This window comes from Orbicella faveolata, unplaced genomic scaffold (genome assembly GCF_042242905.1).
Source record: "Orbicella faveolata isolate gen_17 unplaced genomic scaffold, um_ofav_v1 contig_26, whole genome shotgun sequence".
NCBI classification, from domain to species: domain Eukaryota; kingdom Metazoa; phylum Cnidaria; class Anthozoa; order Scleractinia; family Merulinidae; genus Orbicella; species Orbicella faveolata.
The window spans coordinates 6,256,667-6,282,949 of NW_028301554.1; the positions used below are offsets into that span (position 1 = coordinate 6,256,667).

The following is a 26,283-nucleotide window of genomic DNA, read 5'->3' on the forward strand; positions in this document are numbered from 1 at the left end:
TGATGATAAAAATGATCTCATTTTATTTACAAGAGGCACTAGAACACACATCAAAAACTATCTAGTGCTAAATTTAGATTGAATTAAATTTCAAATGCATTAATATAACTATAGAGACAGCAACTACCCTAAAGTCATCATCAGTTCTCGAGGCGCCAGTAGGCGCATAGTCTAAAGTAATACAAGATATCTGCCTGAGGCAAATTAAATTAAATGGTATTATAAGGAGATTAATATTATTTATCAAACATTCAAACACAGCTTTCTTAACTGGACTACCTAAACTCAGTGATTGATGCGTTTTGCAAATGAACAGAATCTGCAAACAATCCAATACGCTTCAGCAAAGTACTTTTCCTGCTCAGTTGTGTTTTTGTTTGTTGAGTTCCTGGACATTAGTAAAAGTCAAAAAACTGAGTGACGAAAACACAAAGAGAAAACTCATCCCCACTAACAATCTAAAAAATGGAACTTTTTATATGATACCATAAACGACACTTTTTAAAAGTAATGGCGCACTGTTTAAATCGCTAGTCAGAAGTTGTGTCGTGCGCGAGGTGACTCCTGGGTGAAAAACAACCGGAATCAAGCAAACACTTATCCTGAAGGACAAGGCCAATTCTAGGCTTGGTAAGAAGGAAATTTTAATTTTTCATACAGTATAATCGTTCGGTAACAGTGGGTCGCGGGAGGGGTGAGTGGGAAACATTCTCTACAGGGACAACTTTTCACCATGTAAGTAGGCCCTTAACTTGCAACCGACACTGAACCACCAGTAGCTTGGCGGCGACAGTGGGTTAAATCGAAGAGATTTAGGTTTAAAAAAACACTCAGAGAAAATTAATTCTCTCTACTCAATTACCATATAGTTTTGTTAACGTAAGTTCTGAGAATTTAGTGTCACATCAAGACGATTGGTCTATACTCATCACCTGTCTCCCGGACAATGTGTTGATGATCTTTAACTAATGGCTACTCACTTTCTGATCTTTAGCTATTACTTTCCTTTCTCGTTCATAATACTTGCCACGGACTTATCTCTTGAAAAACCTAACTCGTCCATTTGATTCAAAATTGTCTGTGTTCGAAGGACATCTCACACGGAGAAAAAGTGGCAACGAATTTAAACGGTGTTTATTTGATGCATGTGATCGAAATCTTAAATTACAACGCTTAAAAGCCTGGAAACGTAGCTGTTACCATGCGTTTCTGTAAGAACAGGAAAATAACCATTGGCTCCACAGACACTCATGATCAGAGTGCGCACTCAGTTGTTAGAGGTTATTGCTGAAAGGTATCAAACAAAAACGTCTATAAATCACATTGTTTGTCCAGTTGATGATTTACATGGTTAGTATAAACACTCACGCTTCATTGGCGAGGGCGAGGCTGTGAGAGAACTACCAACATATGAAATCGTTGCGCGAGTGTTCTAAATGCAAACGATTTCAAGAACCGTTGTTGACATGTCTAGCAGGATTTGGATCTCGTAACTTATGACATGAAATGGCGACAGTTTCGTTAACGTTTGTTAGCTTGCCCGTCCCCTCCCTCCACCAAAAAAGCGTTTTGTTTCCAAAAAATACTTACCGTTATATCCCAAAGTCAAATGTCACGTTGTCTCCAATCAGCATAAACGGCGCCCAATCGCGAACGTTGTTAAAGCCGTTACCTCTCATCCATTTCATGGCCTGGTGAAGAGATTCACTGGCACTCTCCCCACAAACAAGATGCTCGTAGAAACGACACATTAGCTGCTCTGTTGCTTCGTCACTTATGGCCCACAGAGCCACCAAAACGGACCGTGCACCGGATCCTAAGAACGCTCGAGCGATCCCAACGACTCCTTCGGCTCTAATCTGCCCACGTGCACTATGACAGCAGCTAAGTACCACCAGTTTAGCTCGCAGTTGAACTTTTGCAATGTCAGACATCGTCAATAGGTAATCTTCTTCTTCTGGAACCCTGTTAGGAGGTCCTACTGGAGAAAGGGCAATTTCTCCTCTTTCGGCATTACCATGGGCTGCAAAATGTATAAGACTCACTGAGTGTAGCCCGTCAAGTACCTGCCGTCCCAACAAAGGTTGAACACCTAGCAGTCGTCCAATCCTGGCTGCTTCATTTCCTGCACAGGGTAACCTCGAAACCCACATCTTCGTTCCTTTGTAACGCACCGTGCCGACAACTGGATCCCCCACTATCAGAGCACCAGTCTGACTGTGATAGTATACAGGACTGTCCTGAATGAGCTTGAGAGTCGTCAAAGAAGGAACGATGCGGATTCTGAATTTCTCTGATAAATACCTCCCGCCTTCATCTGTTAACGCTGGAAATGGAACTTGGTTTAAGAAGGGATCAGGAACAACAATGAGCTCGGGCTCCTCAAGTAGATCAGCTACCGGACGGATTAACGCTCTGTAGTACAAAGAAACGCTTGATTCGGAGTTTTGACTTTCTTCATCTTCTTCCTCTATAAGTCTCACTGCTGCGAGGTTCTCAACGTCACTTAAAGATCGATCTTCGCAATCTTCCTCGGATAAAATAGCAAAGTTCCGAAAGCTTTTTGCGAAGAAATCATGTAACTTACCAACTGATGTGGCACCAACTAGTTTCTCATCCACTGTTATTCTTCGGAACTGAATGATTTCTCTTGTTTTGAGAATCCAGAACGACAGATCACTATTATAATAAGAAATGTACAGACAAGAGGAGTTACTTTCTTTTTTCATAATATTTTCAATACCAATCCACGATTGCGGATCAGCTGAGATTTGGCTTTTAAGAGAATACTGAGTTGCCATCAAGTCTGCTAATGCTCTAGCCCGAGCCAGCTCTAAAACATAAAGTGCATGGTTCGGATTTCCCGAAAAACAAAGGGATGCACTAAGACTCCGGTAGAGAAAATCGCGACCATCTGAAGACGATACCTTAAAATCGTCGTTGTCCCCTAACAAACTTCGTAAAGTTTCGCTTCTGTTCATACTCAAAAACAGACAGTCAAACGCTTCCTGGATCTTATATCGGCATGACTTCACCAATGAAAGAAGACAAAGACATTTGAACTCTTTGTCTAAGTCTTCAATGTCTCGACTAATTGACAATGCCCTCTCAGTATAATCTTCAGCCATGACATATTCACCAAGAGATTGATACAATGCTCCTAAGTTTCCGTAATCTGCTGCTTCTCCTGCTTTGTCACCAATTTGTATTCTAATGGCAAGTGCTTTCTCAAGATATTCTTTGGCTTTGTGATATTCACCAAGAGATTTAAACACAGCTCCTAAGTTTCCGTAATCTGCTGCTTCTCCTTCTTTGTCACCAATTTGTATTCTAATGGCAAGTGCTTTCTCAAGATATTCTTTGGCTTTGTGATATTGACCAAGAGATTTAAACACAGTTGCTAAGTTTCCGTTTGAAGTGGCTTCTCCCCGTTTGTCACCAATTTGTATTTTGATGGCAAGTGCTTTCTCAAGATATTCTTTGGCTTTGTGATATTCACCAAGAGATTGAAACACAGTTCCTAAGTTTCCGTAATCTGCTGCTTCTCCTTCTTTGTTACCAATTTGTATTCTAATGGCAAGTGCTTTCTCAAGATATTCTTTGGCTTTGTGATATTGACCAAGAGATGAAAACACAGTTGCTAAGTTTCCGTTTGAAGTGGCTTCTCCCCGTTTGTCACCAATTTGTATTTTGATGGCAAGTGCTTTCTCAAGATATTCTTTGGCTTTTTGATATTCACCAAGAGAGTGAAACACAGTTCCTAAGTTTCCGTAATCTGCTGCTTCTCCTTCTTTGTCACCAATTTGTATTCTAATGGCAAGTGCTTTCTCAAGATATTCTTTGGCTTTGTGATATTGACCAAGAGATGAAAACACAGTTGCTAAGTTTCCGTTTGAAGTGGCTTCTCCCCGTTTGTCACCAATTTGTATTTTGATGGCAAGTGCTTTCTCAAGATATTCTTTGGCTTTTTGATATTCACCAAGAGAGTGAAACACAGTTCCTAAGTTTCCGTAATCTGCTGCTTCTCCTTCTTTGTTACCAATTTGTATTCTAATGGCAAGTGCTTTCTCAAGATATTCTTTGGCTTTGTGATATTGACCAAGAGATTTAAACACAGTTCCTAAGTTTCCGTTTGAAGTGGCTTCTCCCCGTTTGTCACCAATTTGTATTTTGATGGCAAGTGCTTTCTCAAGATATTCTTTGGCTTTTTGATATTCACCAAGAGATTGATACAATGCTCCTAAGTTTCCGTAATCTGCTGCTTCTCCTTCTTTGTCACCAATTTGTATTCTAATGGCAAGTGCTTTCTCAAGATATTCTTTGGCTTTGTGATATTCACCAAGAGAGTGAAACACAGTTCCTAAGTTTCCGTAATCTGCTGCTTCTCCTTCTTTGTCGCCAATTTGTATTCTGATGGCAAGTGCTTTCTCAAGATAGTCTTTAGCTTTGTCATATTTACAAAGAGATAAGAACAGAGTTCCCAAGTTTCCGTACGAAGTGGCTTCTCCCTTTTTGTCACCCATTTCCTTCATGATTTTTATGGCTTTCTCATAAAGTTCCTTTGCTTCTTTGTATCGATATTGCTGTTTACATATTTTAGCCATTGCTATTGTTAGATTCCTTTCCTCGTCTTTTTTACTACACTTGCGGTAAATTTCAAGAAGTTCCCTGCCGTAGATTAAGGCTTTTGTATAATCAGGGATATGACAATACGCATTGAAAAACGTTTGATAAATGCAAATGTTGAATAAATTGAAAAGTTCTCCCGCTTTTAGTACTTCGTTATTTAGACAGATCAAACATTCTTGGCAGACCTCAATGGCTTTTAGACCACGACCAGTGTTGAGAAGGAAAGTAGCAACAACCAAGCCAATAGAGACGGCTTGTAAAATGTCTGTTATATTGTTCATAGCGTCCACTTCTATGAGTCCTGTTAAAGGGATAACACGAATCAAGATTTGTAGCTAATTCGAGTAATAATATACTTTTGTACGTCTTTCAACCTGGTTGTCTAAGTGGGTAATGGCGAATTCAAAGCTGGGGGTAGTCCTGTTATGGACTTGCATTTTGTCATAGGGAAGCAGAAATAGTCCCAATCTAAACAAAAGAAAACTGTTGAAAATACGAGGCCGTTGGTTGCATGCAGTTAGTTGTCTTGGCGTGTGTGAAAACCGTCGTGTTGATCATTTCAGGGCAATGCGTTTTTTTCTTAGAGTTGCATTTGCCTTTTCGTTTTTCTTTTTTTTCCAGCAAAAATCACCGTTAAAGTTCAGGCTGCGTACTAGTCTTTTTTTGGCTAAGTATTGTTGTGACTTTTTATCGATCCCAAAATTATTTTATCAGTGTTGAGTCCTTTTAAAATCTCTACTCTAGCCTATTAATAAAAATGTCGCCGAGCAGATTGCGTCCGATCAGTAAAAGAAAAACACACTGAACATAGCCGAGCTCAATCACATTTTTTTTTAAATAGACAATAAAACTATGTATATGGTGTGCGACTGCTAATTCCAGTTCTGGCTACTCTACTCAAACGACGGTGATAATTTAACTGTTTAATGTTTCCCGTTTTCTCCAATCATTGAGCTCGCGAAAGTCCCCCTTTTTTTCCTCGAAAGTGCAGAGCGACTGTGAACAGTTAACGTGATGATTTCAGTCCAATATGTATAACAACGCTGAATCTGATTTGCACTCACCACTTTTGCACTAGAATGGAACAAAAACCAATATGCGCCGACAACGATGATATTTCCTGTAAAAATTGTTAACAGGGAAAAGTTAAGCAGATTTTTACTCTACAACGGTACCTCCAAACAAGAATTCGTTTGATTTATTTCTTCGCGTGACTGACAGCACTCAAAAACTGAAGAAAATCAGTCACGCGATTCATGAAAAATCTCTTTCATTGTAAATTGAAACTATTAAACATCGCTTTCAAATACACGTTATATGTGTATGAAATGGTATCAATCACGAACAGCTTAAAGTTTACAAACTTCCTGTGTTCAGTCTCTCGACCCTTGGACGAAATTAAATCAAAAGTGATAGAGACTGAAGAGCAAAAACAAATGCCAATTAAATAGTGGAATTAATTACTGATGGCAAAATCCAATGCCTTTTAAAGCATATTGCGTTGTTGACTATAGTTAATAGATTGAAATGATTATTAAGCCCAACAAAGTCCTTTGTTGTATGTTTTTGTTTTCATTTCGGTCTTGACCGTGCTTTAAACACAATAGGTAATTATTTCTGTTTCACAGACTATATAATTCAACTGAAAAGTTTCGGTTACGTAGTTTATGCTTATTATATATAGTCTCAAAACGAAAGACTGTTTACTGTGTGGACCTTCCAACATAAATCGTGGCATCTTTGTTTGCTCTTTTGAAGTTTGTCAAGTTTTAAAACTATATGCCCCTCTACTAACTATGAGTTGATTAGTGAATAAAGTTTACATTCCTCGCCTTCCTTTCATAGAAACTAACTGACTTGCTCACAAGACAAATACGACAACTAAAGACGACGGGCTTTTGCCATCGTTCTGTTGTAATTCTTCATATTTGTTATATGCGAGTGCTCATTTCATAAGTTACTTTGCACGATCTCATTGAGTTCCTTCTGCCGCCGTCTCATGGTAACAATATCAATTGACAGAACTAAAAACTTTCTCTTTCTCACAGCAATCAGTTGAGTTTGGGGTTTATTATCACTGCATGATTGTCTGAAGGTCGTGGCTATCATAATTGAGCTCTATATTATTCTAACTGGTTAAGACACCAGACGATGCAAAGTGAAACTAAGAAAACCACTTGATGGGTTCTCGATATCTCGAGAAAACACTGATTATCCTAATACGTCATGCATGGAAGATCTATTTTGAAGTTGGCGGAATATGCCATTTTGAAGTTGGCGTAAACTTGGCGGAATATGCAAGATAAGCTGAAAATCATGGCGGGATGTGGAATGCGGAATGTAGGATTCGGGATAAGAATATCTTGGCCTGAGCAGCATGTGCTCATTTCAACCAGGAAATGTGGGATAAATTTGATATTGAGGGGTGGGATGTGGGATAAAAAACAGCAAATCACAGTTACTCAATGCCTGGAGAAGTAAATTTACCTTTTGGGAGTGTTTGGAAACACTAATGAGTTTGTAAAACAGTTTCCCTATCGCGTTTCGGTCACACCAGCGTCATTAACTATAACTGGTTCAAACATGACGTTAAAGTTAAAAGTAGTTCCTTATTACGGTCTATGCTACGGCAACAAATTCTCTCAGGTTCTTTCTTTGCATTCAAAAATTAGATCGACTGCAAACAGTTTACTTAATGATTTCAGTCTACAATGGATAACAAAGCTATTAAAATAGTGATTTATACTCACTGGTTTTGGTGAGTCGACCACAATGAAACCAGAATGACTACGCGTCAATAACAGGACCTTTTCCTCTGAAAAGTAGAAGAGGAGGAAAAGTTTAGCAAATTTTTACTGCGCAAACGATGCTTCCAAACAATTATTCGCGTGACGTAATTTTCGCGTGACTCACTAATAGCTCTTACAAGAAAAAGAAAATCAGCCACGCGATTCATGCAAACCTCTCCCAGTGTAAATTTAAAGTATTAAAAATCAGCTGTACTTATTATATGCGCGCTCAACGCTATCAGTCATGCACAGACAGCTTACAGTTTATAAACTTACCGTAATTGAAAGTGAAACAAGAGTGATAGAAACTGAAACAACACTGGGGGGTGTTCCTGCAAGACAATAAGAGGTCCAATAGGAAATCAAAACAATTTAAAATTGAAGTATGTTTTAAACGTTGAGCAAAACAATTAAATAAAAACATTCGAAAGTATGTTACATTTTGTCTTTCCTATGTGCATTATTTGTCAAATACTGACCGTTAAGTCTAATAGCTTTCAAAGTACATTGAGTGTTTGACCATATCTAATAATCAGTATAATGGTTATCAAGCAAGACAAATTTCTTTGTTGTCTGTTGTTCTTCGCTCTTTGGTTTAACCGTGCATAAAACACTATAGGTGTTAACTTAGTTCTGACTTATTGGTTAACCAACTTAACTGTTTCGCTTAAGTAATTTTTAATGAATTGTTCATGATCGCAAAGCGAAAGACTTTTCACAGTCCTAGACCATCCAGCATAAATCGCATGAATCTCTCGTGAAAGCTGCTTTTGCCATCGATCTGTTGTAAATTATGGAAGACCGTGAATTAACTTTTCGTCAGTTTGCACTTTATAATATACTTTTTGCGATTTGGGCGAATTCATACTTTCGTTTTCCCATGGTAACAGACATTAGATCTGACAGAGCCAAAAACTTTGTTATCTACTAGAAAGCGGTAGAGCTTGCAGTTAATCTCCTCTTCATGATTGTCGGAATATGGTCGCTATCGTAATCGAGCTATATATTATTCTAACTGTTTAAGATAGAAACCAGACGATGCAAAGTTAGCACTGAAGAGCTGTACTAACCACGGCGAAACTTAGCTTTTTAAAGTGAAACTACGAAAACCGCTTGAGGGAGTTCTAGATATTTCGATGAAACACTGATTATCATACTACATCATGCATGGACGGATGTATGTCGAAGGTTTTAGAGTGTCAAAACATAAGCTTTGCGGGAGGCGAGAAAAGCTGAAAATAAGCAGGCGGGATGTGGCCTGAGCAGCAGGTGATCATTTCAACTAGGAAATTCGAGATAAATTTGATATCGAGGGACTGTGAATGACAAAGCTGAACTTTTTTTGCGTTCACAGGACGCAGTTCATAATCTTGGGTATACTGTGGTTTCAAGGTGACCTATTTAGACATTTTTTCTTCGAACGTCTGCATTTTCTACGCCATTTTGAATGACGTCACACACCATATGCGCAAAGACTATCACACACCTCAAGGTTTTCGTTGTGGTGTGAGTAAGTCTGAGCATCTAAAGACTACCTCGTGGTTTATAGTTTATTTTTTATGTTCATGAACACGACTTTGAATCGCCGTGGGTTTGGGATGTTTACCGTGGGAACAGCTGTGTTTCATTGGCTGTAGTTTGATGTGGTTAGTGCAGGTTGCACAGGGGCTGGTACCCTTTCGCGAGCTAAAATTTATCGGCCTGAATGTTCGGCGCGGGTTGCCCAATAGAGCGAAGGGAGTCATTGCAATTTCGCTAGCCAACATTTATATGGGCTTGAACTGATTGATGTAGGAAGCATCTCAAAGTTAAGCATATTGTCAGGGATTGTCAGAAACTAAAAACGACTATATTGCACTTGCATTGTACTTGAATTGTTAGAAATACACTTGAGTAGGGTTAACAGACACCCTGTTGTTGCTTTTTCAAGACCAAAAGTTAGTATACGAACAATACCGGTCAAGAATCGGCTTTCATAACCATTTCGTGAATGCACAGGAGGTCTTATCACAGTTTAAGGATCAGTTATGAAATATGATGTGCGTGGCCTCAATTACGGACAACGATGTCATATTGTGGAGAATTTGCGACAATTCTCTGAGCCAAGACGTTAATTCTCATGCCAAAATTGAAACATGTTACCCAATAAAAAATGTGGAATTATGAGGTGATGCTTTGGTTGACACAAATGATGTGCTGCAAAGTGTATATAGGGCAAACGACTGATGTGGAGGAAAATCTAGACCCTAAAATTTTTGATGTCATTGATTCGATCGTCATTTTCTGGGAATTAGAGCATGCACGAAACGATACAACGTGACGTGATAGTGGCGCTAACGGTCTAACGTAAGTAGACTAGCTATTATCTAAACATACCAACAAATATACCCCATGTTGCGGGCGTAAACGGGGACGTGGTAGGGATCGGGAGGCAAAAAAAAAACCCGTGAAAGAAAGGGAACAGCACCCTATCCCGATGAAGACGCTCGTTTCCAAGAAGCATCCCAGTTTAATTTCCTCAACCCGTAAAATTCAAAAAAAAAAGGACGTTACACACACACAAGTACGCAGTGTGGACCTATTTTTTTCTTAGACGCGATAATCGCTCCTTCGAATGTTTACGATAAACCAGTTCGCGATTGCAAATGTTTGCTTACATTTGTGCTTCAAGCTTAAAATAATGTACGATAAAAAAACACTTTTACAAATTAGCTTTGACGCTGAAACCGATTACCAGTTAATGTGAAAATCTTTAGCGCGAAATTAGAAGGCTTATGTAAATATTTTTGTGAGTCTACGGAAACAGGCGCCGTAACGCAACGTATCAACAAATCGTATTTTATACGGCGGACCTCAAAATAAAAATATATCTGTCTGTAAAACCTCGATTGATTTTAGTAATAGCCAGAGGTTGAAAGCCAGCAAGTGAAATCATTTAAAGTATATATATTAGTGACGGCGTCGAACGCATTTATAATCTTTGATTACTACTACCTTACTCACTAGTTTCCGTGAGTCAACAGAGTGAAACCAAAACTAACACGTCAGTAACAGGACCTGCTCCTCTGAAAATAAGCAAAAGGGAGATATTTTAGCGAATTATTACTACACAAAACGTGCTCCCACGCAGTCATTCGTGCTACTTAATAATTCGCGTGACTCACTATTGGCTATTCACTATTAGTCTCTTCCAGTGTAAACTCTAGATCTTGGGTATGTGCACGCTACTAGTCACAAATAGCTTACAGTTTATAAACTTACCGTGTTCAGTTTGTCAGTCTTCTGATAAAAGTGGAACCTAAAGTAATAGAAACTGAAACAGAACTGAGGGAGTTTCCCTGCAAGACAACAGGAGGCCAAAACAAATTAAAATTGAAATAAGTTTCAAACGTTCGGCAAAACAATCAAATGAAATATTCGAAAGCAAGTTGCCTTTTTTCTATTCCCATTCCTTGCTAAACACTGACGGTAAAGTCTAATAGCTTTTAGAGCATATTGGGTCTTTGACCATGGCTAATAATCAGCGAAATGGTTATCAAGCTAGACAAAGTTCTTTGTTGTTCGCTCTTTGGCTCAACTGTGCATAAAACACAATAGGTTTTAACTCAGTTCTGTCTTATAGATTAACGATGCTTTGCTATGTAAAGGCAAACGATGCAGCTTGCAATTAATCATCACTTTATGACTGTCTGAATGTCGTGGCCATCATAATCGAGCTATACATTAATCTAACTGGTTAAGATAAAAACCAGACGATACAAAGTTAAGGTTACAGTATACCTTCAGGGGTGTCTCGCGTGTAAGCGATGTAGCGAGTGCAGTTTAAGCAGTAGATACCGAAACCTCTATGTCAAATTAAAGCTCATAGAGCTGGCTATCAAACTATACCAAGAATTTTGAAATAAAATGAATTGTCGAATTTTTCACGACCACTAAATGCGAGCGCCCGACTCACCTTTCGAAAGCTACAAGTCAAAGCGAATTTTGTTTTTCGCCAATTTTATTTTTTCCTCGGTTTTAGGGCCCAATGCGCTAAAAAACCGTGTCTGAGTTTTGCCATATTCAATCGCAGTAAAAAGTTACAGAACATTTTCGAAATAGGATTAAAAAAATGTGGAGTGATCGTACAAAAATCGCTCTTGAAGAAAAAATATTTCGAAATTAAAAATTCGCAGACACGTTTTGGTAGTTTATATGTTAAACTAGCTACTGTCCAAATTTGAGGGCAATTGAACAAATTCCCTTTGAGTTAGAACTCTTTAAAGTGTCTGCTTCAAGCGAAAAAATTTATTCGAGAAAACAGCGTAAAAAAAATCTTCCACTTCGCAAACAAACTCCGCCCACAAACGCCTTCAACTGGGTTCTCAGATAACTGAGCCAATCAGGGCAGGGAAAGTTTACTACCATTAACCTCCTGGTGAAATTTACGGGTGAAGCTCCAAAAACCCGTGTGTTTTGCAATGCGCTCAAGGCGCCGAAGACGGAGAGATCATTTCTCTGTAGCTCGGTTTTTCTCCAAGCTGGTCACTCTGGCAAAATGGGGAAGACGAAAAAGGAGACGAACGCTAGAGTGGCTGAGCGAAGAAAACAAATAAGAGAATGTGCGGCGGAGCAGCTGTGTATGGATAATATTTTAATTGATTTCAACGAGTCCAACGATTCATCGATATCTGACTCATCAGAAGAGTCTCTGTCAAGTTCCCAAATTTTTACAGAACCTTTCTTTTCTCTTACCTCGAATTTTTTGCCCACCTTATACGATAGCTATAGCTTCATTTGCGTGGCAATCTTTTGGTTTTTCACTCATTGATGTATTCTCATTCGTTCTTCGCTGTTTTCGCTTTTACGAACTGGTCCATGTTTTTAACGTGGTCTACGTTTACTTATAACTTAATAGAATTACACCAAATACTAAAAATACTTGGTAGTCAGAGCAACAATGCTGATCAACCGAGTAGTCAATTTGTGACACCCGTACAGGTAATTCCCGCGAAAATCGTCTCGGTTGATTGCATACGTGCCATAGGGCTGTCAATCAAGAGGTAAACTATCACTTCCGGTGAAAACGTAAAACCGCCATTTCTCTGCCAATATTTAGTCTTTTTCAATTTTTTTTTTTCAGAAATTAGAGATGATTCTTCGACCACTACTTTGACCCAAAAATCCAAATTTGAAGAAAATTGCCGACTTGAAGGTATACTGTAACCTTAACTAGAGCTGTACTTACCAAGGCGGAACTTGCTTTGGAAAGTGACACTACGAAAATCGCTTGAGGGGTTCTAGATATTTGAAGGAAACACGGATCATCATAATACGTCATGCATGGAGGATGTATTTTTAAAGTTTCTGGAGTCTGAAAACATAACCTTGGCGGGATGCGGGAAAAGCTGAAAATCCAGGCAGGATGCGGGATGTGGGATTCGGGATGAAAATATCTCGGCCTGAGAAGCATGTTCTCATTTCAACCGGGAAATGCGGGATAAATTTGATATTGAGGGACGGGATGTGGGGTGAAAAACAGCAATTCACGGTTACTTAGTGACTGAAGAAATACATTTAAATTTTTGTCCTATCTGCATTCTTTGTTAAATAGAGACAGTAAAGTCTAATAGCTTTCAAAGTATACTGGGTTTTTAATAATCAGTGACCTGATTATCAAGCTAAACAAAGTTTTTTGTTGTATGTTGCTCGCTCTTCGGCTTAACCATGCATAAAACACAATAAGCCAATGTTAACTCCGTTCTGTCTTATTGATTAACCAACAGAAATGTTATGCTCATGTAATTAACGCACTGTGTATGATCGAAAAACGAAAGATTGTTCACAGTCCTGGACCTTTCAGTATAAATCTTGGCATCTTTGTTTGCTCTTTTGAAGCTTCTCGGTCTTAAAAACCACTCCAGTTTAATATTAAACTCTGTGTTGGCTGATTTATAATATTTACATTCCACGCTGGTTCCTGTCACAGACAGAATGACTTGCTCTGAAGAGAGATAAGAAAACTGAAAAAAGCTACTTTTGACATCATTCTGTCGCAAAATATGGAAGATCGTGAATTAACTTTTCGTCAGTTTTCACTCTATAAAGTACTAAAGCACTTTGTACGATTTGATCAATTTCAAACTCTCGTTTTCCCATGGTAACAGACATTAGAAATAACAGAGCCAAAAGCTTTGTTGTTTACTAGCAAGCGACGGAGCTTGGAATTGATCATCATTTTATGATTGTCTGAATGTCATGGCTATTATAGTCGAGCTATATATTATTCTAACCGGTTAACATAGAAACCAGACGATGCAAAGTTAGCTTGAGCTGTACTTACCACGACGGAACTTGCTTTGGAAAGTGAAACTACGAAAACCGCTTGAGGGGTTCTCGATCAGTTTCGAGAAAACACTGATTATCATAACTCGTCATGCATGGAAGATTCATTTCAACGCGGAATGTCAACATATTAGTTTGTTGGGAGGCGAGATAAGTCAGGCGGGAAGCGGAATGCGGGATTCAGGATAAAATATCCTGTCGTGGCCTGAGAAGACATGATGTGCTCATTTTAACCAGAAAATGCGGGATAAATTTGATATTAGGCACCTTAGGCATATACGACGGCGACGGCGAGGACGACGCCTGGTAACAAAAAATGTGTTTCTATTTTACTTTGGAATTAATTTTCTCGTTTATTTATTAGATTTTTTTTTTCTTATTATTACTATTTTTAAGTTTTATTGTAGATTTTTAACACTTGTATAGTTTTAGGTTATTTATTGTTGTAATGCGCTTTTGATCACCTGGTATGTTAAAAAGCGCACTATAAATCAATAAATTATTATTATTAAATTATTATTATCTATCCAGTGTGTCTGTCGGTATTAAAACTTGCCCCTACTGAATATGCTACAAACGTGTTCAGTTCCAAATAGAAATACGAAAAATTAGCGGTTGTGGTTCGCGTTCTCCAGACAACCCAGAATTTGGTCATTTCACGATGTTGACTTGCAGAGGACGGCAAAGAAATGTATCAAGAATTATAACGCGCGAGCACAGCCATTCAGCCAGGTTTGCTGATTAAACCTTTTGTTTGGTGACGTTCTCGTTGCCGTTGCCGTCGTGTTTTGCGTAAGATCCCTATTGAGGGACGGGATGCATGATAAATACCAGCAAATCACTCTGAACACATAAATATAACTGAACACATTAATATACCTTAATTGTAATCTCGGATGAGACACGAAGGACGCGTTTTCGACTTCTCAATCGCGCTTTATCTATGGTCACAACAGCGTCATACAGTAAATATGATTAGAAACTGGGTCTGATTGTTAACATAAAGTTTCCAAAGCAGGATCAAAATTTTGGTCTGAGTTCTTTCTTCGTGTTGAAAAAGTAGATCGAATGAAAACAGTTTACTAGATGATTATAAGCCTACTATGAATAACAAAGCTATACTCGTTTTATACTCACTAGTTTGGGTGAGTCAAAAGAGTGAAACCAAAACTAACACGCGTCAGTAACAGGACCTTTTCCTCTGAAAACTAGAGGCTCTAAGAGCGTTTACTCGGGCTTCGTACCACAGTATCAAATTGTACTTTACGAAAACGCGTAATTGACACAATAAAAGCAAATTAAAGAATCAGGATATTTTAGCACAAGAGTTCCGCTTAGATATCTACTATTCAAGTTGCTTCGTTGAGTATCCTCCTCATCCTATCGCAAGTTGTGAGTTTAAACCATTTTGGTTCAAGAATGAAGTACAACTGCCTTCGCATTGATGGAGAAGTTGTTTGCATAGAATTTTCGAGGTCTTTTTACAACTTATGGTTATTACTTTGTACATGCTGGCAGAAATTGTCCGAAGTTTGTTTGCTGGTCGGGGCGATCCGTGTAAATTGTGTAGCTGAACTGACATCTTTGCCGTGTTTCGATCTTAAACCCTTTTCAAGAGTCATATCTACTTTGGAGAGCGAATAATCTTTTCGAGAGAGCCAAAATGAATCATGACAAGCTCCTTCGCGAAAACAACAGTCCTGTGACTAAGCTCAAGTTGCATTGCACATAATTTGCATAAACTTTCAAGTTGTGTATTTTGCGGATAACTTCCAAGAATTTGCGACCCTTAACGCAGTTTATGAAGAAATATTCAAGCTACATATCTTTCTTAAATCAAGGCAGGAGTATTTTTAAAAAGGACTCTCATTTATAAGGGAAGATGCGGCATTTTGCTTTGCTATTTATTTTAGTTTCATGCTCGTCTAGTTCATGTCGTCTAGTTCTCGCAACATGATTTTCTTTTGCAGTCAGACACAGTTTTCTAAAAGAATGGATGTTACTAAAACTGGTAACGGGGAACGGGAAACGAGAGTCTGGGAACGAGTGTACAGCGGTAACCCGCGTGAAACCTCGACATGGCGGACAAACGAAAAGAAAAGGGAACAGTTTGGGGAAATGTGAGTGAGTGTTACGGTTGTTAACGTGAGTTTCTACCGGCTGTGCCACCAGATCATGGCCCGGTACATGCTTGCTAGAGCAGAGTCCGATTGGTACTGGGATAAACAAAGCATGAAATGGCGCCTGGGGTGAAAATCGAGTCGGTATTATCCTGTATTATCACAAGCTACGTCCGCCAATCAGTCAGGCCACAGTCTTTCTTACATAGAATTTCAAGCCTTCATAGTCTACTCATATCTTCTCACTTTGTGCGCAAGCTGTCATATCAATATTTAAAAATAGCAACACGCAATATGATATCGAGGACAAGTGACATAACACACGAGCATCATTGATTGTGGCTCGTCCGCTGTCTTCGCATTCGGAAGCTAGAAAGGCGGCCTTTCGGAGATCGGCAAGTCAGCTGGCAAATCAGATGAGCAGCAGATAAATAACCTGTGGCCTGGCCGCTTTGTTAAAGACAAAATATATGAAGAAATGAGCAAGGAATATTCCAAAATAATGCTAACGTTGGTGACAGATGACCGCGGAAAAGCGACTGCGTGACACTCGGTATGTTTTTAGATGACATGTTGTCACGTATCAGACGGAAAACAGTCTTTATTCTCTGTCTGCGTTTTGTACCCAGTCTGCAGTCTGCATTTTGTACCTAGTCTTCATTTTGTACCCGGTCTGCAGTCTGCATTTTGTACTGACCGATTGGGGTAGCATGTGATAATACCGATACGATTTTCTCCCCAGGCGCTATTTCATGCTTTGTTTTACTCAGTACCATTTTGGACTTGGAGGCACAGCCGGCAGAAAGTAAAGTTTACAACCGTAACACTTCCTTACATTTCCCCAAAGTGTTCCCTTTTCTTTTCCTTTGTCCGCCATGTTGAATTCTTAGGGCTTAGGTGGGTTACCGCTGTACACTCGTTCTTAGACTCCCGTTCCCGGTTCCCCGTTCCCCGTTCTCCGTCCTCCGTTCCCCGTTCCCCGTTCCCCGTTCCCCGTTCCCCGTTCCCCGTTCCCCGTTCCCCGTTCCCCGTTCCCCGTTCTCCGTTCCCCGTTCCCCGTTCCCCGTTCCCCGTTCTCCGTTCCCCGTTCCCCGTTCCCCGTTCTCCGTTCTCCGTTCCCCGTTCCCCGTTCCCCGTTCCCCGTTCCCCGTTCCCCGTTCCCCGTTCCCCGTTCCCCGTTCTCCGTTCTCCGTTCCCCGTTCCCCGTTCCCCGTTCCCCGTTCCCCGTTCCCCGTTCCCCGTTCCCCGTTCCCCGTTCCCCGTTCCCCGTTCCCCGTTCCCCGTTCCCAGTTTTAGTAACATCGTAAAAGAATTGGCGATTGCTGAGACTGCTAAATATATTTGAACTACTAGTGAAATAACTGGCTAAACTATCTTCAATGCAGATTTTCGTTAGGACTTGGCAAGAACATTGGTTCGTCAATAATCCCAAACAATTCCCCGCACAATCGAAGGTTTAATTCTCCCGCACAGTGTGCCTCCAAATTCGCACGTTATTTTTTTTTTCCTGCACCCTAATAGAAAGCCAACTAACTTGAAGGTAGGATATTTTATTCAGTTACCGAAAGTCTCATCTTTACAACTTTGGAGATCGACATATTTTACGCGGTGAAAGAAACAAGTCGGCATGTTTTTAATGAGCTACGAGTCCAAAAACGTTTTCGTATTTAGCTCGTTTTATTGCAATATGATTTGTTTTACTGCAATGTTTTAAATAATAACAGCAGTAGCCACACACCATCATTGACTGCCTGTTTTTTGCCAGTGTTTTCGTAGACTGAACTCATACCGCAATCGGCTCAGTTGTTATCTCACGAGAACGTTTCGAGCGTGAACTTTGCTTACCTGGCTGGCTTTCAAGCAATATAATTCGTGGACCGACCCTTTCTGAAAACGATCGACATCTTTGTATGTGAGATGAAAGTATAAGGCGCGATTCTTGCCAAACCTTTCTTCCCAAAACACCGCATTCTGTCACGAAGAGCGAGCAATGTCGGGTTTCTCGTCCCCAGTTTTTATGGTCTACGCATGGAACGCCTGGGACCATTACCCCCCTTTTGGCGACCAAAACGCTAGCATTTTAAGACTCGGGCTCTCCTACGGAAGCCCGGGTAATAAGCAAAAGGGAAGAAGTTAAGCGAATTATTACTGCACAGAACGGTGCTTCGAAGCAATCATTCGTGTTACTTTTAATAATAATTCGCGTGACTCACTATTGGCGCTTACAGCAGGAAGAAAATCAGTCACGCGATTCACGAAGTCTCTTCTAGTGTAAACTCTCGATCTCGTGTATAAGCATGCTTTTAGTCACAAATAGCTTGCAGTTTATAAACTTACCGTGTATAGTTTTTCAGTCTTCTTATAAAGTGGAACCCAGAGTGGTAAAAACTGAAACAGCTCTTAGGGAGTTTCCTTGCAAGACAATAGGAGGTCCAATAGGAATTCTAAACAAATCAAAATTGAAACAAGTTTCAAACATTGTGCAAAACAATCAAATAAAATCATTCGAAAGTAGGTTACATTTTTTCCATTCCCATTCTTTGTTAAACACTGACGGTAAAGTCCAATAGATTTCAAAATATATTGGGTTTTTGAGCATAGCTAATAATCAGTGAAATGGTTATCAAGCTAGACAAAGTTCTTTGTTGCATATTGTTGTTCGCTCTTTGGCTTAACCGTGCATAAAACACAGTACGTGTTAACTCAGTTCTGATTTATAGATTTACCAACAGAAACGTTTCGGTTATGTAACTAATGCATAGTGCATGATCGCAAAGCGATGTTGGCCCTTTCAACAAAAATCTTGGCATCTTTGTTTGCTATTTTGAAGTTTCTCGGGCTAAAGAACCGCTCCAGTCTACTATTTAATTATTTGTTGGCTGATAAATACAATTTACATTCCAAGCCTTCCTATCATAGACAGACTGACTTGCTCTAAAGAGAAATAAAGCAACTAATGAAAGCTACTTTTGCCATCGTTATGTTGTAAAATATGGAAGACCGTGAATTAAGTTTTCCTCAGTTTTCGCTTTATAATGCACTTTGCGCGATTTGGTCGATTTGAAACTCTCGTTTTTCTCATGACAGAGCCAAAAACTTTGTTATGTAACAGCAAACGATGGAGCTTGTAATTAATCATCACTTTGTGATTTTACGAATGCACTGGCTATCAGAATCCAGCTATATATTATTCTAACTGATCGATGGAAGCCAGAGGATGCAAAGTTAATTAGAGTTGTACTTAACACGGCCGGCAGAACTTGCTTTGAAAGTGAAACTGCGAAAAACCGATTGAGGGGTTCTAAATATTTCGAGAAAACACTTATTATCATACTACGTCATGCATGGAAGCTTTATTTCGAAGTTTTTGGAGTATCATAACATAAGCTTGGTGGGAAGCGAGATAAACTGAAAATCAAGGTTGGATGTGCAATGCGGAATGCGGGGTGCGACATTCAGGATAACATATCTTGGCTTGAGCAGCATGTGTTCATTTCAACCAGGGAATGCGGGATGAATTTGATATTAGGGGACGGGATGCGAGATGAAAAACAGAAATTCACGTTATACAGTGACTAAGGAAATTAATTTATCTTTCGGGAATGTTTGGAAACACTAATGAGTTAAAGAGTAGGGGTTTATAAAACATGCCAATCGCATCATATATTAACACCGATTCAAATCAGTCTTTAACTACATGACGTCAGAGTTGAAAGTAGTTGGTGATTACAGTCGACATTACGGCTACAAAATCTGCCAGTTTTTTCTTTTTGTTCAAAAAGTAGATCAACTGTGAACAGTTTACTTAATGATTTCAGTCTACTATGAATAACAAAACTATAAAAAATATTGATTTATACTCACTGGTTTTGGTGGGTCGACCACAATGAAACCAAAATGAATACGCGTCAATAACAGGACCTTTTCGTCTGAAAAGTAAAAGAGAAGGAAAAGTTAAGCCAATTATTGCTGGGCAAACGATGCTTCCAAACAATTATTCACGTGACTTTATTTTTCGCGTGACTCAATAACAACTCTTACAACAAGAAGAATAACAGTCACGCAATTCATGCAAACCTCTCCCAGTGTAAATTTAAAGTATTAAGAAATCGGCCATGCTTGTTAAATGCGCAGACAACGCTTTCAGTCATGCACAGACAGTTTACAGTTTATAAACTTACCGTGTCTAGTTTCTCAGTCTTCTGACGAAAATGAAACCAAAATTGATAGAAACTGAAACAACACTGGGGGTTTTCCCTGCAGGACAATAGGAGGTCCAATAGAAAGTTAAAACAATTTGAAATTGAAATATGTTTCAAACGTTCTGCAAAATAATCAAATAAAAAAAAAATTGAAAGCAAACTGTATCTTTTTAGTCCCCATTTTTCGTTATAGCTTTCAAAGCAGATTGGGTTTTTGACCATAACTAATAATCAGTGAAATATTTATCAAGGTACTGAGACTAAGTTCTTTCTCGTATGTTGTTCGTTCTTTGTCTTAACCATGGATAAAACACAATAGGTGTTATGTCAGTTTTGTCTTATAGATTAACCAACAGAAACGTTTCGGTTATCTAATTAATACACTATTGAAGGATTGTTCACAGTCCTGGACCTTTCAACATAAATCTTGGCATCATTGTTTGCTCTTTTGAAGTTTCTCAGGCTTAGAAACCACTCCAGTTTACTATTAATTTAACTCCGTGTGGGCTGATTAATAGAATTTACATTCCACGCCGGTTCCTGTCATAGACAGACTGACTTGCTCTGAAGAGAAATAAGACAACTAATGAAAGCTACTTTTGCCATCGTTTTGTTGTAAAATATGGAAGGCCTTGAATAAACTTTTCGTCAGTAATTACTTTATAATGTACTTTGTACGATTTGATTGATTTCCAACTCCTTTTTTCGGTGATAACAGACAGCAGAACTGGCAGAGCCACAAACGTTTTTGTTTACCAGCAAACAATGGAGTTTGCAATTGATCATCACTTTATGATTGCTTGAATTTCGTGACTATCATAATAAAGCTTATAATAGTATTCCAACTGGTAAAGATAGAAACTAGATGATGCAAAGTTAGCTAGAATTGTACTTACCACGTCGGAACTTGCTTTGGAAAGTGAAACTGCGAAAACCGCTCGAGGCGTTCTAGAAATTTCGAGAAAACACTGATTATCATAGTACGCCAAGCATGGAAGATGTATTTTGAAGTTTCTGGAGTGTCAAAACGTAAGCTTGACAGGATGCGAGGTAAGCTGAAAATCCTAGCGGGATGTGGAAAGCGGGATGCGGGATGAGAGCAGCATGTGTTGAATTCAACCAGGAAATGAGGGATAAATTTGAAATTGATGGACGGGATGCGGGATGAAATAAAAGTTACGGTTACAAAGTGACTGGAGGAATTAATTTACCTTTTGTGAGTGCTCCGAAACACTAATGAGTTGAAAAGGAAGAGTTTTTTTTAAACAGATTGCCAATCGTGTTTCGGTCACACGAACGTCGCTACTTATAAGTCGATTCGATTAGTCTTTAAATACATGACTCAGAGTTAAAAGTAGTTAGTGATTAGCTTCGACGTTGCGGTCACTAATTCTCTCAGGTTCTGACTTTGCATTGAAAAATGAAATTGACTGTGAACAGTTTACATCACTATTTCAGTCTGCTGTGAATATGTTATAACTAAGCTAAAATCATCATTTATACTCACTAGCTTTGGTGAGTCACCAGAGTGAAAGCAAAACCAATACGCGTCAATAACAGGACCTTTTCCCCTGAAAAGTAAGCAAAGAGGGAAAGTTGAGCAAATTGTTACTACTGAAAAACGGTGATTCCAAACAATCATTTCTGTGACTAAATTTTTCGCGTGACTCACTTTTGGCGCTTACAGCAGGAAGAAAATCAGTCACGCGATTCGTGACGTCTCTTCCAGTGTAAACTCTAGATCTTGTATATGTGCACGCAGCTAGTCACAAATAGCTTACAGTTTATAAACTTACTGTGTTCGGTTTGTCAGTCTTCTCCTAAAAGCGGAGCGACTGTGAACAGTTAACGTGATGATTTCAGTCCAATATGTATAACAAAGCTAAATCTGATTTGCACTCACCACTTTTGTTGAGTCACTAGAATGAAACTACAACCAATATGCGCCGACAACGATAATATTTCCTGTAAAAATTGTTAAGAAGGAAAAGTTAAGCAGATTTTTACTCCACAACGGTACCTCCAAACAATAATTCGTTTGATTTGTTTGTCCGCGTGACTTACAGCGCTCAAAAACTGAAAAAACTCAGTCACGCGCGCGATTCATGAAAAATCTCTTTCAGTGTAAACTGAAACTATTAAACATCGCTTTGAAATACACGTTGTATGTGTATGAAACGGTATCAATCACGAACAGCTTAAAGTTTACAAACATACCGTGTTCAGTCTCTCGATCCTCGGACGAAATTAAATGAAAAGTGATAGAGACTGAAGAACAAAAACAAATGCAAATTATTAACAGTGGAATTAATTACTGACGGCAAAATCCAATTTTTATTAAAACATATTGCGTTGTTGACTATAGTTAATAGATTGAAATGATTATTAAGCCCGACAAAGTTCTTTGTTGTATGTTTTTGTTTTCATTTCGGTCTTGACCGTGCATTAAACACAATAAGTGATTATTTCTGTTTCACAGACTATATAACTCGAGTAAAAAGTTTCGGTTATGTGATTTATGCCTACTTAGTGTCGTTGTTCCTAGCGAAAGTAAGTTAACCGTGGCGACTTGCAATTGAACCGGAACTATTACTCAAATACAAACAACTTGTGATGGCGTTAATGGGGGAACACTGCCTTGCGTTTGATTAGCCCATACGACTTCCGGCGATAGCGTGACAAAACAACCTCACTTATCTCCCCAGCACCACGAGCTGAATGACAGACAGCATGTGCTGGATCGGACAAGAGTATCGGTTAGCAAGCGATGTTCAAAGGCGATGAAAAAAACAACAAGCTTGGGGGAAGTCGCTGCGCAGACTTAACCGCACCACACAGGAGTGACCCTTTGTTTATTATGCAGGAATACATGACCAACCTCTTCTCCAAAGGGAGGGAGGGAAAATTAAACGATAGATTTACAATAAGTAATAGCTACGTTGCTTAGACGAACTCAGAATGGACTCTGAACAATTTTCCGAGCTTTTATATGGAGACGCTCGTCTGCTTGTAAGCCAGTAGGAAAGGCGGTACTACCGAACAGCTTACCCTAACACGTGTAACATCTTAAACATGAATAGTGCTTTAATGCTTTGTGCCAATGCTATGGTACGTTATAACGTTCAGAAGGTAACGAAACTACAATGTTTTAGGTTTAGCTACAATAAGGCTCACAGTTTGCTGACCTTTGAAATATAACTGCTCAATAGCTCTATAGAAAGTGATGCCGCCATGAACGGCTCATTGAGAACGTACGTCACGATCCATTAACTATATTTTACTGGCGTGACAGTAAAATCTCATTATATATGATCGCAAAACGAAAGACTGTTGTGGACCTTCCAACATAAATCGTGGCATCTTTGTTTGCTCTTTAGAAGTTTGGCAAGTTTCTCCTCTTCTAACTATGAGTTGATTAATGAATAAAGTTTACATTCCTCGCCTTCTTTTCATAGAAACTAACTGACTTGCTCACAAGACAAATACGACAACTAAAGACGAATGGCTTTTGCCATCGTTCTGTTGTAATTCCTCATATTTGTTATCCGCGAGCACTCATTTCATAATTTAGTTTGCACAATCTCATTGATTTCCTTCTGCCGCCATCTCCTGGCAACAATATCAATTCACAGAACTAAAAACTTTCCGTTTCTTACAGCAAACAATTGACTTTGGGGTTAATTATCACTGCATGATTGTTTGAAGGTCGTGGATATCATAATCGAGCTCTATATTATTCTAACTGGTTAAGATAGAAACCAGACGATGCAAAATGAAACCCCGAAAACCACTTGAAGAGTTCTCGATGTTTCGAGAAAACACTGATTGTCATAATACGTCATCCACGGAAGATCTATTTCGAAGTTTCTGGAGTGTCAAATCATAAACTTGGCGGAATATGCGAGATAAGCTGAAAATCATGGCGGGATGTGGGATTCGGGACAAAAATATTCAGTTTTGGCTTGAGCAGCATGTGCCCATTTCAACTAGGAAGTGCGTTTAAATTTGATATTGAGGGACGGGATGCGGGATGAAAAACGGCAAATCACAGTTACTCAATGCCTGGAGAAATAAATTTACCTTTCGGGAGTGTTTGGAACACTAATGTTTCTAAAACATTTTTTCAATCGTGTTTCAGTCACACCAGCGTCATTAACTATAGCTGGTTCAAATTAGCCTTTAATAACATGACGTTAGAGTTAAGAGTAGTCAGTGATTATGGTCGACGCCACGGCAACAAATTCTCTCAGGTTCTTTCTTTACATTCAAAAATTAGATCGACTGCAAACAGCTTACTTAATGTTTCAGTCTAGTATGAATAACAAAGCTATTAAAATAATGATATCTACTCACTAGTTTTGGTGAGTCGACCACAATGAAACCAAAATGACTATGCGTCAATAACAGGACCTTTTCCTCTGAAAAGTAGAAGAGAGAGAAAAGTTAATCGAATTATTACTGCGCAAACGATGCTTCCAAACAACAAACAATTATTCGCGTGACTCAGTAATTGCTCTTACAAGAAAAAGAAATCAGCCACGCGATTCATGCAAACCTCTCCAAGTGTAAATTTAAAGTATTAAAAATCAGCTCTACTTATTATATGTGCTCACAACGCTATCGGTCATAGACAGTTTACAGTTTACAAACTTACCGTGTTCAGTTTCTTAATCTTCTGGTGAAAAGAAAACCAAAAGTGATACAAACTGAAATAAAACTAAGGGAGTTTCCTTGCAAGACAATAGGAGTTCAAACATTGATCATAACAATCAAATAAAATCACTCGAAAACAAGTTGCATGTTTCTATTCCCATTCTTTGTTAAATACTGACAGTAAAGTCCAATAGCTTTGAAAGTGTACTGGGTTTCTGAGCATTGATAATAAATGGAAATGGTTATTAAGCAAGACAAAGTTCTTTGTTGTATGTTGTTGTTCGCTCTTTGGAAGAGAAAGTAAAGTTAAACCAATTAGCACTGCGCAGACGATTCTTGCAAACAATTATTCGCTGACTCACTAATACTTCTTACAATATGAAGAAAATCAGTCACGTGATTCATAATTTGTTCTATGTACATCTAACTCTATCAGTCACAGACAGCTTGCTGTTTATAAACTTACCGTATTCAGTTTCTCGATCTTGTGATGAAAGTGAAAGCAAAAGTGAAAGAAACTGAAAAGACACTGTAAGAGTTTCCCTGCAAAGCAAGTGGAAGTCAAGGAAAAATGCAAATTAAATTTTGTATTATTTTCAAACGCGGCTCAAACCAGTTGAACTAAAACACTTCTTCTAAAGTGTGTTATTAATTTTTTTGCTATCTCCATTTTTTGTCAACATACTAATGGGAAAGTCCAATAGCTTTAAAGGCAAATTGAACGTGCATCACTTCGTTTACAGAGGGATAAATGTTTCTGCCAAAATTGTTTCCAGTACATGGGAACCCCGCATTACGATCGCCTCTTTATGACGGCCACCTTTTTTGTCTCGGTGAAACGCCCATACTTTTCTTTATAAGAAAACCCCGTTAATGCGGCCACCCCGTTAATACGGCCAACGACCACATTCTGATATTCCAATCGGTATAATCCTTGATAATTTTATCCCGTTTATACTGCCACTCAAACCAGTTATGTTCATCTTTCCATTGTTAATATGGTATGTAATGATTAAAGAACAGTTCTTTTTACAAGTGCAATTGTGATACATATGTTAAGACCTCACTCAATTTAGACCAGCCATGAAATTTGACCCTACCCGTTAATACAGCCAAATTTCCATGGACCGTTGATGACCGTATTAACAGAGTTCCACTGTAAAATAGCAAGAAATAAAAGAAATTCCGTAGTGTCTTCGGAATTTCTTTTCTTTCTCGTGATTACGATAACTAAGCTCACCTGAACGTGTCACCCATTACAAAAAGAGGAACAGTGGAAAGCTTTAATTTAATAATGTTGACAGTCTCATGGCTAACAATGTTGTTTTGGAAGACCTGAACCATACTGCTAATCTGTGCCTAATCTGTGTCTAATCTGTGCAGTGGCTGTCGAATCGACTTTGTAGAAAGTTCGCTTGTCTTATTCTACGAAACAGCATTTACAGTGAAACCTGTATTAAGCGGACCCCATATCAAGTGGAAACCCTCTATTAAGTCGACAGCGGCTGAAGTCCCAAAATTTTCATCCCACATTCACTGCAAAAAAACCCTGCATTCAGCGGACAC

General features: G+C 38.9%; 2 protein-coding genes across 2 annotated transcripts; both read right to left on the reverse strand.

Annotated features, from left to right (window-relative positions):
• LOC149107832 (uncharacterized) lies at positions 1-7,345 on the reverse strand. The gene is made up of 3 exons (XM_089295935.1): positions 5,694-7,345; positions 1,591-4,930; positions 1-1,287 (listed from the first exon to the last, which is right to left on the reverse strand). The coding sequence occupies exon 2, from the start codon at positions 4,908-4,910 to the stop codon at positions 1,593-1,595; it is 3,318 nt and encodes a 1,105-aa protein (XP_089152061.1). The 5' UTR covers positions 4,911-4,930; positions 5,694-7,345; the 3' UTR covers positions 1-1,287; positions 1,591-1,592.
• LOC149107833 (uncharacterized) lies at positions 5,693-26,061 on the reverse strand. The gene is made up of 14 exons (XM_089296138.1): positions 25,958-26,061; positions 22,282-22,300; positions 21,968-22,029; positions 21,572-21,635; positions 20,961-21,012; positions 20,044-20,119; positions 19,727-19,791; positions 18,200-18,306; positions 12,646-12,697; positions 10,680-10,756; positions 10,422-10,483; positions 7,695-7,750; positions 7,380-7,444; positions 5,693-5,749 (listed from the first exon to the last, which is right to left on the reverse strand). Exons 1-6 carry the CDS (start codon positions 26,059-26,061, stop codon positions 20,049-20,051), a joined length of 372 nt encoding a protein of 123 aa, XP_089152264.1. The 3' UTR covers positions 5,693-5,749; positions 7,380-7,444; positions 7,695-7,750; positions 10,422-10,483; positions 10,680-10,756; positions 12,646-12,697; positions 18,200-18,306; positions 19,727-19,791; positions 20,044-20,048.
• Between the last annotated feature and the right edge of the window lie 222 nt (positions 26,062-26,283).

Coding starts and splice junctions, on each gene's coding strand:
- LOC149107833 (XM_089296138.1), bottom strand. CDS start 26,061: ATGGTTCAGGTCTTCCAAAACAACATTGTTAGCCATGAGACTGTCAAC. Junction 21,636..21,967: donor CTAGTGACTCAACAAAAGTG/GTGAGTGCAAAT, acceptor CTTACTTTTCAG/GGGAAAAGGTCCTGTTATTG. Junction 20,120..20,960: donor CCAAAGCAAGTTCCGACGTG/GTAAGTACAATT, acceptor ATTGTCCTGCAG/GGAAAACCCCCAGTGTTGTT.
- LOC149107832 (XM_089295935.1), bottom strand. CDS start 4,910: ATGAACAATATAACAGACATTTTACAAGCCGTCTCTATTGGCTTGGTT.